Below are 16322 nucleotides of genomic sequence, written 5' to 3'. Positions count from 1 at the left end.
GAAACTGTTATTTTTTATGTAAACGGTTTGAAACTATTTGATACTATTTGAAACTGTTATTTTATAAACTATTGGAAAGTATTTTTTAGAATCTGTTTTAGACAGTTTGAGACCTTTGTAAACGGTTTGAAACTGTTTTATACTGTTCGAAACTGTTTTTTGAAACTATTTGAAACTGTTATTTTTAGACTCTTTAAAAACGTTTTTTAGAAACTGTTTTAGACTGTTTGAAACCTTTGTAAACGGTTTGAAACCGTAATTGAAACTGTATTTGAAACCGTAATTGAATTTAAGCGAATGAAACAGTTTGCAACTGTTATATAATTTTTATTACGTTTTAAACTATTTAAACATCTCGAAAATCTTTAAAACCTAATTAAACATACTAAAACTGTAAAATAATTCGATTGAACAATTCTATATCCTTTTTTTCACTGAATCCACAGTTTTTATTGATCGTAATGTATGAATTTGAATAATGAAGCATTAATTCAAAAATATCTGACAGAATATTGAAGAAGAAATAGTGAAATTTGAAAAAATTTGAGATCTGAAAAAAGAAAAGAAAAGATGAGATGAAAATTTTGAGGAGAAAGAATAAGTTTGTTATGATAAAAACAGTTGGAGTAATTTTTAGGTATAAAAACAAATAAGATAGGGTATAAAAATAAATGGCTTACACGGATAGGTATGTAAATCAAGTCCAAACTTTATGGTAGGTAATTGCTAATACTTTTCTTATTTAGGTAATTCTCTAATTCTCTCTATAATTTCCTGAATGGGTAAAAGCCCATATCCAACACAACAGAGGTAAGGAAAGAATGAGAGAAACCCAAATCCATGAATAGGATCATTCCGTCGTCGTTTTCCTTTGAAATTACTTCCAATTTAACACAGATAGCAGAGATCGCAGAGAAAGAAAGGAGCAGCGGGCATGTCGTTTGTTAGAGGAGATTTGCTTACCAAAACCAGAAAGCTCGTCAAAGGCTTGGCCAAGGCGGAGCCTGCTTGGCTCAAACCCATGCAACTGTTAGTTTCCCTTTTCATAACTCTCATTTCTATTCAATCAATTAATCCAATAATTTGTTTACTGTTTTGCGGGCAGTTTACTTCAAAACCCAATTCTTCAATTTAATTTTAGTTGGATTGCATGATTTTAGTAATAATAGTGATCAATTTCAGGGCGCCACCGCCAACATTTCCTCGTTATGATGGGAAAATACAGAAGATCACTCTGCCTGAGGATCCTTACATTATTAAGTTCTTTCAGAAGTACCCGGATTCCAAACATGAAGATGCCATCAAGTATAATCCTTTTCCTTATGCTTATCTACTTATTTTCTTGTTCAGTTTCAGCACCCATTTTTCTTATTCCCTTTTAATTGAATATGCCTGCGCCTTCTGATTATAGAGATGCTATTTAGTTTGCCTTTCCGATTCGCAATATCGGGATACACAGGAGAGTTGTTCCTTGAAATTTTTAGTCTGATTATTGGACCTCATATCTAAGATTACATTTGATTGTGTGAAGAGAATTACTACTGTCTGTTTCTTTTGGAGAAATGTAGTCTCCGAGTGATGTTTTTGAACCTATGGAAGACTACTACCTTATACCATTTTGCTTCATTCTCTTTATATAATAATTCCTCGGCTGCGATATTAAACTTCGTCAGCTGTCTCTTTGAGACTTTGGCTTTGATTATATCCTCTTTAGCAAATATTGGAAAGAAGTATTAAAGTCTGTGTCGATTTCAGTTATGTTTTATGTTTGTACAGGATATGTGATTTTGACCCCCCTGTGGCTCGTGTATATGGTTTGCGGGTGCTTGAGTTGAAGGAGCAGGGAGTTAGTGAGGAGAAAGCTATAGCTGTGGCTGATGTATGCTTTCTTGTTCTCGATTGACAAACATGTTTTATGATCCTTCCATCTTTTTCTTTCTCTAATTGTAAGTTATTAATGTGTAGATGGAATATCGGGCAGAGAGGAAGGCCAAAAAGAAGGCATATGCTCAATTGAAGAAAATTGCACATATGCAGGGCAAAAGACCTCCGCCTAATCCATATCCTAGCCCCATTAAGGAAATTCAAGCAGAGGAAAAGAAGTATGTGCATGACCGGTTTTACGATCCCAAGGCATATCAGATTTTGAAGAGGCTCAAAGAAGAGAGGGTAGCTGAGTTACTGGAGAGACAAAGTCGTCGGTGACATTAGAGTGGCATTTCTGTAGCCTTTGCTGCAATTGTTTTTCTAATAATTAGTTCAGCCTGCCTGATTTAAAACAAAGTGAACCCTTTTTGTTCTTTGGTCAATTATTGTAAAAGGATGCCATTTTATATGTTTAAACCTGCATATTTTAAATGTCCATGTTTCTCTTGCCCTTTCTCCATTATTTTTGTTTAAGGTCAATAACTGAAAATTCTGACTCTTAGTTTTTTTAATTACAATCCAGTTTTTTCATTTCTAGTGCAGTTGAAGTTTCACATTCTATTAACTACTATATTGCTACCTAGTGTAGTAATATTTTTTCAATCAGCATTCTTGATAGATAAATAAAGATTATTACAGTTCTTCAACTAGCATGCCGCTTCTTGCTTTTACAATTCAGCATATGCTGTTAGCATACAATATTGCCAAACTCAATGTCCCATAATCATGTATTGCACCAAAAGCTTTTCAAAAGTTTGCCACTTAATTGCAGAATTTGCATATAAATTACAACATTCTCAACAAGAGGTTAGAGAGTGATCATTACATACATGCCACCTCCAACAGCAGACAACTCTATGCTAAGTGCTAACCCTAAGTGTGTATTCAAAACTGGAGAATATATGTAAACAAAACTGGGTATTATAATTCGTCTTCACCGTCGACCACCTTTAGACCCCAGCTCATATCCTCACAATGTCTCACATGAGGAACGAGTGCACCTGTATCAGTTCCTCTCTTAGCCTTGCAATCATAAAAAGGAGGAGCATGAAAACAAGGATCCATTGACATTGCCCGGCGACAAGGCGGATCAGGGGTTGTCTCATTTTCAGGCTTGTACAGGATCCATGGCTTCAAGCCTCCAAGACCTTGTGCCACATAGCCAAAAGTTGACCATGAACTTGTAACCAACTTATCAGTCAAACTCAGGAGGTACATCTCAGCCCATGCCTTCCTGTTGTGCATCAGCTTTCCCGTTTGCTGGTACTCCTCGTGACTTGGCTGGTAAACACCGACAACTTCCCCAGTGGCAGTTGAGTGTTCCCAATACATATTCTTCAGATTCTCGGAGTACCCTGCATTTAACGATGTCACGAGGACAGTCTTCAATTTTGGGTTAGCAGCAACACCAATAGAAGAGTCTTGCAAGTCTACTTCAGGTAATAATTTCTCCTTCAAAGTACAAGCTAAAATTTGATCCATCACATGCTTAAATGGACCAGGTCTTTCATCAAACACTCTTATCTGTATGCCGATGCTCTCATCAGCTTTAGCTAAGTAAGTTTGATAGTACCTTGTAATGAGTCCCCAAACTTGATTCGACGGGTGGAAAATGTACCTTCCTATGTGGTGAAAAACCGTTCCTTTTCGGGGAAATAACATGCTCAGCTCTTGCTCAAAAGAATTAATCAAGAAAAGCGACGGCACAAAGTAGTTATCCGTTCGTACAACCAACCACTTAACTTTAGTAAAAAGAGACTGATCTTCATCGCAGAAGAAAAGCTTATCATGATCATCATAATCATGAACTAAATGAAGATACAAATACGTTATTGCCGAAGCATTTACAACATTATTTTTCAGCATATTACCGTAACAACGCGAAGATTTCTGATCAAAGCTTCCGAACTGGTCAGCCAAAGGAAAATCCAAAGGCAGCAACCACGATTTCTCCGGAAAGGGCTCGCAGAACAGATCAGCCATGTCTTTACCTCGGTCAACAAGCAAAACTCTATTCGTAAGAAGAGCATAAAGAAAAGTTGAAGCAAGAGACAGTATCCTATTACCCAATCCACTAAAAGAAATCCACACAATGTACTGACAATCAGCAGAACCAACAACTTCTTGTCCAGATTGAAGCTGTTCAAGAGCTTTACTATAAAACTCAGTATCCGGACCGCAACGTTTGTGAAGATCCTCGTAGCTTCTAAGCCGAGAAATGAGATAGGGAGACGGCTTATGAAGTGAAGTGTTGCGGTACAAATAGGATTGGTATCGACTGGTGCAAGCAGCTTCGTCAAATCCTGAAGCGAGCAGGCCACCCAGTAGGCTGTCACTGCCTGGGCTAATAACTTGAGATATAACATTGTCTGGGTTAAGAGTGGAACCGTAATTAATAAACCGACAGTATTTTGAAACACAAGTGAAATGAAATGAAAGAAAAACTCACCGGGAGATGGGGAGTGACGAAGCATGATTGATAGAAGAAAAAGTATGGGCAATGCGAGTAAAGGAAGAGCCAAGATCTTGGTGAGTGTGAATGTATTGGATCCGAATCTCTTCATGACTTGGACTCTGGAACTGGAACTAGTGTGTTGATCTGATGCTGACAACTGTAATCTTCTTCTTGTAAAAGATTTCAAATCCATTCAATTCTTTGTTCTCTCTTCAATTCAATTCAATTCATTACCATTTTTGGATTTCATTTCTGTTTGCTGTGTGTTTGTTAGATGCGAAAGGAGAAACATAAGTAAAACGACGTGCAGTTTAGCATTTTGTTTTATTTATTTATGGATAGGGTATTTACATTTGGCTAAACCCATTTTAAGGTCCTTAAACTTTCATTTTTTGGTTCATCAAATCCTTCAACTTTTATTTAGCTTTTTCAAATCCTTAAACTTTCATTTTTTGGTTCATCAAGTCCCTCAACTTCTATTTAACTTTCTAAGACCCTTAAACTTTTATTTTTTGGTTCCATTAGGTCCTTAAACGAAGATCCATTTAAGGATCCAATGAACCAAAAAATAAACAATTAGGGACTTGAGAAAGACAAATAAAAGTAAAAGGACCTGATGAACCAAAAAATGAAAGTTTAAGGATCCGAAAAAGTCAAATAGAAGTTAAGGGACCTAATGAACTAAAATTGTATAGTTTAGGGACCTCAAAATAGGTTTATCCTTTACATTTTTGCTATCTCATTTATAACGACGCCGTTTCCTGTCTGCTGCCGTGCCTCTCCGCTGCATTACTACTCTAATTACCAGGCCTAAAAAAACAGAGTTCTCATATCAATGGCTATGTTGAGATCAGGGATGCTAAAAGCCGCCGACAATTACACGAAGTTAGGGTTTGTAAGGTGGGCCCACGTGGCAGCCATGCCTTCATTGTTGGATGGTTCCATCAACAGTGTGATTGCACCTCCACAGATGGTTTTGCCGGAGTTCAATCCCAATAGCAATGATTTAGGGTTTGGGTTCTCTAGCTTCTTCTCTGGTGGTTCCATGGAACTAATGGCCGTTCCTAAAAGGAAGGTAAATTTGCTCTACTTGTTTACTCAGTTTCTTGATTTTAATGTAATTACTAAGATTGATGTTTTTAGGTTATTAAATTTTAATATGATTGATGTATATGTTTTAATTGTTAATTTAGTGCTATTGGAGAACTTTGACAACATTGATGCTGATTGCTTAAACTTTTCATTATTGCTGCTTATGTATTACTGCATTTGTTATGAGCTATCTTTTGATTTTGTGGCTGTGCAACTCTCTTAGGTTTTTGAATTATTAGGGATTTGAAATGAATTTTCTAGTATTAAGCAAACTAGTTGCTTCAGATATGTTTAAGGCTACTTGGCAAGCAATGGTTAGCAAGATTAGGGTGTAGAAAGCTAGAAAATAATTGCAGTGGCACAAATAATTTAGACAACTAATTTCACAAATCTAAAAACTTATTTTTCATTTACTGTTACGTCTATGAATGCTAATTCTTCTCATACCACGCAAGTTGTAGAAGTTGTGGCGCATTTATTTTTACTACAATGATACATCTAAAGTCATTCTTCATGCTTTGTAAATCGTGCAGGTTTCTCCTCATAAGAGAGGCATAAGAAACGGGCCAAAGGCTTTGAAACCAACTCCGGTGATAGTTCGTTGCAGGTAAGACTGTTCTCTAATTGTCTTCTATTATACTAAGAAAAAGCAATGTGTTGAGAAATGCTGTACCTTTTCATGGTTATTTCTAATTCCAAGTTGTTGGAAAATGCCCGAGTCACTTCTGTAATATAAATTTTAGTTTTGTTGAAATGCTACTGTCAAAAAAACTGTCATTTGCTTCTATATGTTTTTCTTCAAGTTAGTAATCTTCTATATCTTCTTGGGAAAATGCACCTTGAAAATAAGGAAGTAACAAGTAAGGAACGTTGGAAGTAGCAAATGGAAGGTTGGTGATATTTGATTCTCGGAAGTAAACTTTAACTGTTTATCCAATTTTTGAGCAACTCAAGTGTGCTTTCTCATCATTAAACATCGAAAGTCATTGCAACTTCTTGTAAACTAGTGTTTTCCAAATCAAGGAATTTTCTATCATCGAATTTTTCCGCTTAATGTTCTATAATGCTAATGCCTTGTTTTGTTTTTCATGGTGTGATGAATTTTTGGGTTGCAGGAGTTGCGGTAGAGTTAAGCTGCCACACTTCTACTGTTGTAGTGGAGAAAGGGAGAAGACGGGTGAACCAAATAATTAAGTAAACAGATCATGCCTGCTGAGATTTTTAGTGAGCTAGATAACTCTTTCTTTTTTTCCTGAAAAGAAACCAAAGAATTTTGATTATGTTTGTTTTCTTATTAAGCAATTGCCAACAGTATGACTTAATTTTCTATGTAGAACAGCTGCATTATTTTTGTTTAGCTGTGGGAGCAACATCCACCCTTTTCGTGGTGGTTTTGATGATTCAAATTCGTTCATCAATATAAACCTAAAAAATTAACCAAGTTGTAATGATACGTATAAATTGTGATATCAAGAGGTTTATAAGGTTAAAGTGCATCTTTAATAATGGTTTGCAAAAGAATTAAACCTAAAGTCAAGGACTCAAGGGGTTTAAAATGAAACAGGAGTGAAGTTGTTGCAGCATTTTCCGAACCTTATAGCTCATAAAACTCTTGTTCCAATTAGAGGCTCTTGTTCTGAAGAACACTTATCACAACAAGGAGAGCATTCAGATTATTTTGATTTAATTTGACAAATGCAACTCATTGTTCATAAAAATTCAAAGCAGAATCTGTATCTTTTTAATTTTAAGAAAAACTATGTTTGGTCAATAAAATAGGTGTAGAATGGAATAACTATTCCACATAGAATGATTATTTTTTATTTTGGTTTATGAAATTGTAATCTCACGATTTTATGAAGTATTCTTTTAAAAAAAAATGGCTATTTCATCCCTAATGAAATAAAAAAGTAGAATTCGTATTTAAAAAAAATTACTTTTATCAATTAGACAATGCTTGATCATTTTATCATTGTATACCGTTTATTTTCTCTTTTTATTTATTTAATAACACTAGTTTTGCACTATGTGCACGCACGTAAAAATTTTGCAACGTGACTCAATTCTTTTAAAATTATGAAGTCTAGCGCGTTTTGCAACCGATAAATTTTGCAATTCCAACTTTTAATTTTGATATATAATTTATGATTATTTTTTTCATTTTGAAAAACTGAATAATTTTCTGTTAAAACAATGTCGATGTGGACAACGGAATATACATTGTTCTGGTGTCTGTATCAGCAATTTCTGACAAAAAAATTACTCGATAATTCTAATTGCAAAAGTTCAAAATTTGGTGTCCAACATTGTCAAAATTGAAAATTCATTTTAAAATTGCAAAACATGTTAAGGAGTAAAATTCTTTAAATATTTATTCAAATCTATCGTTATTTGTATTATATCTTAAATAATTAAGCTAAATAGTTAGTTAATGAAGATAAAACCTTTCATTAAATAATTTTTTTTTTGGTAAATGATTATTATTATAGCACAATCACAAGAAGTGGAAGGCAAAATGGATCTAGTTTCTAGTAAAGAAAACTAGATTACAAAAAACATCATTACCGCTATAGCAAAAACTAGGATTGTGATACTTAAAGTGATTCACACCCTTGTTGATGCAAATAAATAATAAATCTACATAATCTGTCGACTCGTTTCTGAATACCCGCTTGTTTCTCGCTTTCCAAATCTCCCAAACGCTAAAAAACCAAATTGTCCCCCAAAAATTCCGATATCTGTAATTAGCCAAAGCCATCCATTGGAAATAAAAATTCCCTATATCTCCCTGCATACTCCAAGCCGAAATATCAATCTTTTGAAAAAAGTTAGACCAAAACTTCCAAGCCAAAGTGCAGTGAAGAATAATATGAATACCCGACTCCACATCAAAACAAACGGCACAAGGAGATTGATCTTCTGAAAGCAAATTCCGATTATAAAGAAATTGGTTAGAAGCAATTCTATTTTTTGAGAGAAGCCACAAGAAAAACTGAATACGAGGGGGGATTTTCTGATTCCATAAGCAAACCAGAAAATTCAGATCTGACTTAGGGATAGAACAGGCAGCGGTAGCAGCCATGAAGATGTTAGTGATAAAAGAAGCAGCAGAAAATCCTTTTGAAGAGCAGTTCCAACGAGCTTCATCAATCTGTCCCGGTAAAACAGTAACCCCATTCAGCTGATCATATAGATTAGAAAGAGCCCCAGATTGTCCAATACATCTGAAGTCTGATGCATTTCTAACCCCATTCAGCTGATCACATAGATTAGAAAGAGCCCCAGATTGTCCAATACGAAGACGTCTTCTCCATTTGAAGTCTGCTGCATTTCTGGGCAGACAGTTCGCATGCTCTGCTACTGACCCTCCTTGATTTGCAGCTAACAGAAACAAAGAAGGATGAGTTTCAGCAATAGGACGAGCTTGAAGATTGAACCAAATATCCCTCCAAAATGGCCTTGTGTTCTCACCATTCCCCACCTTGAAACTGATGTTTGATTGAAAAAGATTCCAGACTTCAACATCATTAACACAAAGCTTCTTTATTCCTTACCACTAACAAGATAAAATTCGATTGCTTGAATGAACCAAATCGTGCCAAGAGTTAATACCAGAACTGTCCCGAACAACCAAAAACCACAATGAATTTTTGTTAGAGGTTATCAACTTCCAAACCCACTTTAAAAGAAGACTTTGGGACGGAACATTTAAGCCACCTAAATGAGTAGGGAGGCAAACATTATTCCATCATTCTCATTTCTCAATATTAATTATCTACTTTAAGATTAATAATATAAATTCTTAATCTTTAAAAGTAAAAAATTAACAGATGTTTACATGTATCTTTAGAAATTAAAAAATTAAAAGCGAATTGAATAAATTAATAAATTGATTGCAAGCTAGTCAAGGAAACATTTTAACTAAACATGGAAAAGTGTCATTTTGACATTTTTCTTTACAACTCTCAAATTATATTAATTGATGTAAATTATATATTTATTTTCTTTAATAATATATCATCATCAGATTCGAGGTCAATTGTAAGTCTGTGTAGCACCCTCAAAACCCGCTCCGGCCATACTTACAATTTTTATTATTCACATGATCTACAACATATCTCATCTTCTTATTTTTATTAGGATTAATTATATTTGATTTATTTTATTAATTAAAATAAATGTATAAATAAAATCTAATATATATCATTTTATAATTTCTAATATTATAAATATATTTTTATATTTTTATTATTTACACGTTTCCATCACGGTTCGCATCCTTCATTTTAGAAAAATATTGTTTTTTCGTGTCCATTTTCGTGCTACTTAGCTAATAAGTTAACTTTAGTTGAAAGTAGAACTAAAAATAATAGAAAATAAAATTAAAAGTTAAATTTTAAAAAATGAGGTATTCAGCACAAATAAATTAAAATTAAACAATGGGGAATTTTTTTATAATTTTTATATACTAATTAGTTATTATTCAATTAATAAATTTTAATTGATATTATTTTATTATAGATTTTTTTTTAATAATTGGGGAGGGGGAAGCGCTTGTGGGAGGAATCGAACCCACGACCTAGCAGTTTGCTGTCTAGCAGCTTATACCATTTGAGCTATAGTTCATTGGTTATTTTATTATAGATAGATAGAGATAGATTATAACTAGATTTGTATATAACTGTCTCATTAGACTTAGAATATCTATATTTAATTTTATATATTTTTTAATTATTAAAGAGTACTCTAGTGGTGTTGTAATTTTATACCCCCCTCCCCACGTATAAAATACTTACAGATAGATATGGATTAAACTTTAAAGTAAACTTGAGCAGAAAGAAATATAAACATTTTAATTGAGCAAAACCATTATGAACCACAATCAGTTAAAAAGGAAAAAATAAAAATAAAACACAAAAGGGTTTTAAGGAGGTTTAACCAGAACTTATATCAATATCATCATGGGCTCTATACTCTCTTCAACCGATTCCAACACAACATCAACCGATTCCCCGATTCCGACCGATTCCCAAAAACCCAGTTCAGATTCCAAAACCCAGACCACCCAGGAATCACCAATTGAGACGAAACCCATTAACCAATCCGATCAAGAAGCAAAACCCACCGACCAAAATCAAGAAAAAACTGAAGGAGATGAAGAGGAGGAAGGAGAGTGTGGGTTCTGTTTGTTCATGAAGGAAGGTGGGTGCAGAGACGCGTTTATAAACTGGGAGGATTGCATCAGAGAAGCTGATCTTAAACAGGACGATGTTGCTAGCAAGTGCTTTGATGCTACTTCTTCGTTAACCAAGTGTATGCAGGCTCACTCTGATTATTATCAGCCCATTTTGAAGGTCGGCAGGGAGGCCGAAGCCCAGGCTCTCAAGCAATTGGACAGTGAAATTGAATCTGTTGCTGCTGATCAAACGGAACAAAAGGGTACATTAGATTCTAATAATTTGACTGCTGCTCAATGATCTGGTACTTGTAGTTTTTTTAATGCTTATTATTTGCTAATTTAAGCGAATTGAGAAGTTAAAGATTCAATTTTCTTAAAATAAGAAATAAATAACAATTGATTAATTTCAGCTCATTCTATGGTTAAACAAATTTTGTTGTTGTTTGGTGTGTTATGAATGACGTGATTTTTAAATGTGCATACTGTTTTCTGGGTATTGCTAATTGGTTGATTATAGATTTTTTAAGATTAATCTCATAATTGCTGTGCTGACAATGTAATTAAAAGCTGATTAGATTGGACTCCGATTGATGATATGATGAACTGTGTGAAATTTCTCTCTTACAATTTGCCCGGTGTGTTAGAATTTGTCAGTTGCTCGTTCGGAGCTCCTAACCTACATTGTATGGAAACTTAAGGAGTCTTATGTTTCGGTAGTTTCTTAGCGTTTCGGGATTTTTTTTATTTAAAATTCCGAATGAAGAACCTTTGATGGAACAATACTTCTCGGAGGTGATGTTATGCAAGGGGTCAATCTCTTTTGAACTACTTCTTTTATATTGAAAGAATGATGAATAGTATTTGCATAATATACATATTTAATAGGTATATATAATTTTGATGTGCTGATATGTATATATTAATTTGCTGTATTTGAGTCTTGTATTCTTTTTTAATGCCTGCGGTGTCTTTATCCGCGTCGGTGCTTCATAGTTGATAACTTATATTGATAAATATCTTTTTGCCGTTTTTTCTTTCACTACTTTTTATTTCAGCGTTTTTCGTGCTATATAGCTCCTGAGTTGCTGTTACTGCTATAGTTCTTATCTGATGCTGAGTGGTTTAGACCGTTGTCAGGGTTAGAAGGTTCATTATTTGGTGGATGATGGTAGTCCTTTTTTTTGAGTTTTGATTGCTAAAATATTCACCATGGTTTTTATACAAGTCATGCTCAATAGTTCTATAGAAACCCAGTCACTTATTTCATTCCTTGCTCGCATGATCGATCATGTGATGTGAGTAATGCATATGCTTGGGAGTAGGAGGGTTACGGTTTTTTGTTGTTGAAATTTCCTCGACTTTCGACTTGCTTTATCATAATGTAAGCATTGAATGATCAAACTTCACAATGTTCATTTCTATTTCTGTATTTACAAAAAATCAAAGAATGAAATTCATCTACAAAACTGGGATATGATGAATTTGAATCTACATTTCATGAATCCATCTAATTTTCCTCAGTCACTCGAAAAGTTCTCTAGCCTTCAATTCTATTAAAAAAAAAGATTTCCTATGTAATTACACATGGTTCTTTGTATTCTTGATTGAAAGTCTATTCTTCTTGATCTTCATCCTCATCGTAGTTGAAAGGTAGTGGTACAGATTTGAACGCCCGATATTTTCCCACATTGTTCAGATGTTCATTTTCCAACCTGATCATCATTTATTAATAACACCTCAAAGTTAGATGCAATGGTCACACTGAGGCAATTTTTTTTTATCTGTAAGAACTTTGCAATGCATGCTCTTACCTGAAGAAGTTCCAGATTCCACGACGAATGATCTCGAGGCTAGCAACAATCGAAATCAAAGTTTCTCTATGTAAAGAGAACATCTTGAAATTCAAGACTGTTTGCAGCCAAGCAAATCTCAGAAAAACATTCAACACCTGCATTACATAAGATCAATTTCCATCAGAAATGAAAATTCCACAGGAGAACATTATAAAAAAAAATTCATAGCTTTCCCTTAGATTAAACTGACCATTGCTATAAAGTATACAGATTTGTGAGGAACAAGCAGTTTGTCTCTGAGCCAACGATTTTTGGAATTGCGTTGCAAGAGTCCCCAGTCAAAAACGAGATCCCAATATGTACCGAAAATTGCTGCCATGACTGAGAAAATCAATGCTGTTACTCCCCATCCAAACCCTTTATTCAGACTGTAAGCGGTCCTTAAGGAAACTGCTACTACAGTGACTAAATATTTTAGTCCATTGACTCCTTGCATTGGATCTTTCTCTTCAAACAGGCGTCGAAGACACTGAAACAATTTGAGAAAACAAAAGGTTAGTCTTACACATGATGAAGTTTAAATAGTTTTAATGCTGACTTGCATTGCATACCTGAAGAAGACGAGCCCAATAGGGAATGGCCGCAACAATGAAGTAGAAGGTATTGAATACATCACTTGATTTACAAGTAGTTTCCCTGTGCTTATAGTCTCCCCAACCATAGTAGCAGACATAGAACTGCAGACTTCTTATAGCTTGAACCTGCATATGTATTTCAATATATTAAATATTGCTGCAAATGAAAAGGGTGTCGATGCCTTAGAACTATAGCATAGCATGGTATTTATGATTTGACTAACCTGACTAGTTAGTTGATCTGCCAAGAAGAAATCTGGAAGTGTCACCTGAAGTAGAAGATAATTTAGTAGACAGTTAAAACCCAACAGCTTAAACTTAGGAACATGACAACCTAGCTATATCATAGATGTCAACATTATTGGAAAAGTAATTTTTGATGTTTATGTACCTTGTAGAGAGGAGCAGCAATGCAGTGAAAGATGCATACGAGAAAGAAGAAACGGCTTGAGCGATACATAACATTGAATGGCAAGAACAATAAGACAAGTAGAAGCTACAGATAAAAGAAAACAATTAGTTTCTTGCTGAAATCCATTAATTCAATTGGTGTCAAATAGAATTAGAAGTTGAAGAATCTCACAATGACCAAGTTGAGAGGGATAAGTTCGGTAAGTTGCTTGTAATCTTTGGTTTTAGGGTCCATCTCCATGTCAAGATTTGCTAGCACAGCGATGAGTGCTAGTGTAGCTATACCGAAACTGAGAAAAAGAACTTGTCGATACCCTAATTCTGTTCCTTGTTTGAAACCAAATATGAAGGAGTAATTGACTCGATACCGCCTCCAGAAGTATATATTAGCAGCGTACATGAGCATGTGCAGCACAATGAACGCAAACAAACTGCGATAAGACACAACTAACTTTAGCATAAGTCTTACAGCCAAATCGAACTTGATTTTACTCACGTGGCAGCCACGCAAACATTTAGTCTAAGTAAAGAACAGGGGTGAACTGAAAATTACCTGTAAAGTGGAAACATAGTTCTCATATATGTATCTTTCCCTGGACTGCTCAGGAGATTATGAGCACGAAAGATCAAAACAAGAGCTACTACTAGGGCACCTGTGCACCCACATAAGAAACCTGCAAATATTTTCCCAAATCAACCTCTTAGCGGCTAATTAATTAGTAGATTAATAAAAGTAATAGCAATGTGAAACCTGAATATCATACCCATTGAGAAGGTTGTTCTGTGTCGTTCTCTTTTGGCTTTGGGTCTTAAGACACTCATCCCCTTGCTGTGGTTTGAATTTGAGAAATGCTTAATGAAAGTGGCCTCTACCCTTTCTATAAGTTTGTTCACTTCATCAGAACCTCCAAGAAATGATTCATCGACTGTTTTCATGTAAGCTTTTGATGCATCTCTCGACGTAGTCTGCGGAAACAGAAGACATTTCATTAAGTTTTGCTGCTAAACTAACACAATTGAGTTTCTTGGAACGTTATGTATATTCTATTACCTTATCGTACTTCTTCATGATTTTCGATAATGCCAAAGTGTTCAAGAAGCTGAAACTCTTAAGTAGTCGAAGCTTTTGGTAAAATTGGATAAAAGCTCGTCTTAGTTGCTCCTCAACTCTCGTGAGATTCTCTCTTGTGAATTTCAGCTCTGTATGCTGAGGAACTTTGAGGACACCTTTAATGGTTGATCTTGGAGTTTCAAGAGTGTTGTTGATCGTAACTCGGCTTAATATCTCCAATGGAGCTGGTCTTTTGCATCTATCGTTCAAGTTCTCGCCCTTCTCTTCTCCTACCACCTTCCGGGTCATGCCATCATCATCCTCCTCCTCCCCGCTATGGCTCGATCCATCTGATTTCTCATGCTTGCTCGAGGCCTCGTTAATTACATCCATAGCCTGAAATCTTTCTGCAAAAGAAACACAAATCATGTTATAAACACAGCCATGAACCTACATTTGTACGGAAACTTTTCGAGTCTTAGTTATGTAAAAGATATGGTTTGACTTACTGGATGGTCTAGGTTTAGGAGTGGAAGCAGCCAATGCAGCAGCAGAAGCCGCAACATCGGAAGCGAGACGAGTCATATCAGCAGACCGATCATGCCAACCAGTAGGATTCTCAACTTTGATTCTGAAAGCAATCAAAGCATCCATTTGCTTGTTCAACATCTCAGCTTCTTTCATAACCTCGTCAACTTTTCCTTTATAAAACTTCTCCACCTTATTGAACTCTTCATCCAGCCTTCTGAAGTAAACCGTCTCATACTCTCCTCCTTCATCGGAACACATAAGAAAAGTAGTCTCATAGCTTTGACATCCCCCCCGGTTCACTGAACTAACCAAAATAGGCTGCTGGCTTTCAATGTCATCATCCGGAGGAGAAGATGAAGAAGGACTCAGTCTTGGGCTGGAGTTATTATTGTTGTTGTTCCTCTGAATCAAGCCACTGAAAGCTCTGTACAGTGTCATTTTTCTTTTCATGCCGCCACGAGCGGCGGCGTGGGGTGGCGGTTTCTTTCTGAGCTTGAATCTGTCTATTTCCTTCAAAAGGGTTTTGAGAAATTCATAGTCCAGGTATGCCTCTTGCCATTCTGGCACCATTTGTGCCTTGAACTCTTTACCAAACTTCATTTTTGTTTGTCTCCTAGCTTTAAGTTTAAGGTACAGTAGAGTTGAATAACTTTTGGTTTTGATGGGTGCAGCAAGAAAATGAAAATATTAAGGATAGTTTGAAAATGCATGAGAACATGCAAATGAATATATAGAGAGGTTGGTAATGGTGGGTTTGGTGTTTGAATTGTTCAGGTGGAGAGAACACTCAAGGAAAGGGGCAGATACGACAATGACCTTGTTCCTGGTGGATTTTAAAGCAGCCACAATAGAATAAACAAAGATGAGACATTTCAATTATGAGAATGAAAACGACTAAATCCAAATTTAGAAACGTATTATTTATGGGTATGGATATACTCAACGTTGTAATTCCAATTAAAATTGTTAATTATTAATCTAATCTTCATTAAAGTTATGTTAGTTCTTGGTTTATGCTCTACTTTTACTTTCATAAACCATACTATTTCTTAGTGCGAGTAGTTAAATATTACCACCATGCTTTTATAGGATACATGTAGGTGTTTCTTTCATGAAAATTGTCAACATTTTTTTTTCATTTCGGCATTAGTATAGTTGCACGTGTTTAATGAGAGTGGATCTCTTTAAGTTGAAAATTTTCTTCATTTTATTCACTTAAATAGATGCTACATAAATAAAATAAAATTTA

At 35.1% G+C, this 16322-nt stretch overlaps 5 protein-coding genes across 6 annotated transcripts; 3 read left to right on the top strand and 2 right to left on the bottom strand.

The window, feature by feature from the left end:
- Positions 1 to 800: 800 nt before the first annotated feature.
- On the top strand, positions 801 to 2362 carry LOC130014538 (uncharacterized). The gene is made up of 4 exons (XM_050381669.2): positions 801 to 1029; positions 1183 to 1305; positions 1777 to 1879; positions 1966 to 2362. The coding sequence occupies exons 1-4, from the start codon at positions 935 to 937 to the stop codon at positions 2203 to 2205; spliced, it is 561 nt and encodes a 186-aa protein (XP_050237626.1). The 5' UTR covers positions 801 to 934; the 3' UTR covers positions 2206 to 2362.
- A 265-nt stretch (positions 2363 to 2627) lies between these two features.
- Positions 2628 to 4664, bottom strand: LOC126687213 (galactoside 2-alpha-L-fucosyltransferase-like). Of its 2 annotated transcripts, none has more exons than XM_050381666.2 (2): positions 4376 to 4664; positions 2628 to 4277 (listed from the first exon to the last, which is right to left on the bottom strand). In XM_050381666.2, the coding sequence occupies exons 1-2, from the start codon at positions 4572 to 4574 to the stop codon at positions 2848 to 2850; spliced, it is 1629 nt and encodes a 542-aa protein (XP_050237623.1). In that variant the 5' UTR covers positions 4575 to 4664; the 3' UTR covers positions 2628 to 2847. The 2 variants fall into 2 exon arrangements, with proteins under 2 accessions (XP_050237623.1, XP_050237620.1); XM_050381663.2 differs by having other exon boundaries at positions 2628 to 4295; positions 4376 to 4663.
- A 522-nt stretch (positions 4665 to 5186) lies between these two features.
- LOC130014678 (uncharacterized) lies at positions 5187 to 6914 on the top strand. Its single transcript, XM_050381683.2, has 3 exons — positions 5187 to 5456; positions 6007 to 6080; positions 6589 to 6914. The coding sequence occupies exons 1-3, from the start codon at positions 5217 to 5219 to the stop codon at positions 6665 to 6667; spliced, it is 393 nt and encodes a 130-aa protein (XP_050237640.2). The 5' UTR covers positions 5187 to 5216; the 3' UTR covers positions 6668 to 6914.
- A 3430-nt stretch (positions 6915 to 10344) lies between these two features.
- Positions 10345 to 16070, top strand: LOC126653413 (uncharacterized). The gene is made up of 2 exons (XM_050347305.2): positions 10345 to 10912; positions 15848 to 16070. The coding sequence occupies exons 1-2, from the start codon at positions 10435 to 10437 to the stop codon at positions 15886 to 15888; spliced, it is 519 nt and encodes a 172-aa protein (XP_050203262.1). The 5' UTR covers positions 10345 to 10434; the 3' UTR covers positions 15889 to 16070.
- LOC126653412 (phosphate transporter PHO1 homolog 3-like) lies at positions 12046 to 15757 on the bottom strand. The gene is made up of 11 exons (XM_050347304.2): positions 15052 to 15757; positions 14543 to 14949; positions 14256 to 14457; positions 14045 to 14165; positions 13664 to 13922; positions 13472 to 13576; positions 13305 to 13349; positions 13057 to 13206; positions 12696 to 12974; positions 12464 to 12600; positions 12046 to 12364 (listed from the first exon to the last, which is right to left on the bottom strand). The coding sequence occupies exons 1-11, from the start codon at positions 15671 to 15673 to the stop codon at positions 12265 to 12267; spliced, it is 2427 nt and encodes an 808-aa protein (XP_050203261.1). The 5' UTR covers positions 15674 to 15757; the 3' UTR covers positions 12046 to 12264.
- Positions 16071 to 16322: the final 252 nt, after the last annotated feature.

The sequence above is a fragment of the Mercurialis annua genome, linkage group LG6 (genome assembly GCF_937616625.2).
Source record: "Mercurialis annua linkage group LG6, ddMerAnnu1.2, whole genome shotgun sequence".
Taxonomy (NCBI): Eukaryota; Viridiplantae; Streptophyta; class Magnoliopsida; order Malpighiales; family Euphorbiaceae; genus Mercurialis; species Mercurialis annua.
This window is presented reverse-complemented; position numbering and strand designations above follow the sequence as displayed.

Excerpts from the sequence above, each read along its gene's own strand:
- LOC130014538 (XM_050381669.2), top strand. The coding sequence starts at position 935 with ATGTCGTTTGTTAGAGGAGATTTGCTTACCAAAACCAGAAAGCTCGTC. Across the intron at positions 1,030-1,182 it reads TGGCTCAAACCCATGCAACT|GGCGCCACCGCCAACATTTC; the intron begins GTTAGTTTCCCT and ends GATCAATTTCAG. Across the intron at positions 1,306-1,776 it reads AAACATGAAGATGCCATCAA|GATATGTGATTTTGACCCCC; the intron begins GTATAATCCTTT and ends ATGTTTGTACAG.
- LOC126653413 (XM_050347305.2), top strand. The coding sequence starts at position 10,435 with ATGGGCTCTATACTCTCTTCAACCGATTCCAACACAACATCAACCGAT. Across the intron at positions 10,913-15,847 it reads TGATCAAACGGAACAAAAGG|GTGGAGAGAACACTCAAGGA; the intron begins GTACATTAGATT and ends TGAATTGTTCAG.
- LOC126653412 (XM_050347304.2), bottom strand. The coding sequence starts at position 15,673 with ATGAAGTTTGGTAAAGAGTTCAAGGCACAAATGGTGCCAGAATGGCAA. Across the intron at positions 13,577-13,663 it reads TCCCTCTCAACTTGGTCATT|CTTCTACTTGTCTTATTGTT; the intron begins GTGAGATTCTTC and ends TTTTATCTGTAG. Across the intron at positions 13,350-13,471 it reads TTGCTGCTCCTCTCTACAAG|GTGACACTTCCAGATTTCTT; the intron begins GTACATAAACAT and ends CTTCTACTTCAG.
- LOC126687213 (XM_050381663.2), bottom strand. The coding sequence starts at position 4,574 with ATGGATTTGAAATCTTTTACAAGAAGAAGATTACAGTTGTCAGCATCA. Across the intron at positions 4,296-4,375 it reads TCGTCACTCCCCATCTCCCG|ACAATGTTATATCTCAAGTT; the intron begins GTGAGTTTTTCT and ends CTCTTAACCCAG.
- LOC130014678 (XM_050381683.2), top strand. The coding sequence starts at position 5,217 with ATGGCTATGTTGAGATCAGGGATGCTAAAAGCCGCCGACAATTACACG. Across the intron at positions 5,457-6,006 it reads TGGCCGTTCCTAAAAGGAAG|GTTTCTCCTCATAAGAGAGG; the intron begins GTAAATTTGCTC and ends TAAATCGTGCAG. Across the intron at positions 6,081-6,588 it reads CCGGTGATAGTTCGTTGCAG|GAGTTGCGGTAGAGTTAAGC; the intron begins GTAAGACTGTTC and ends TTTGGGTTGCAG.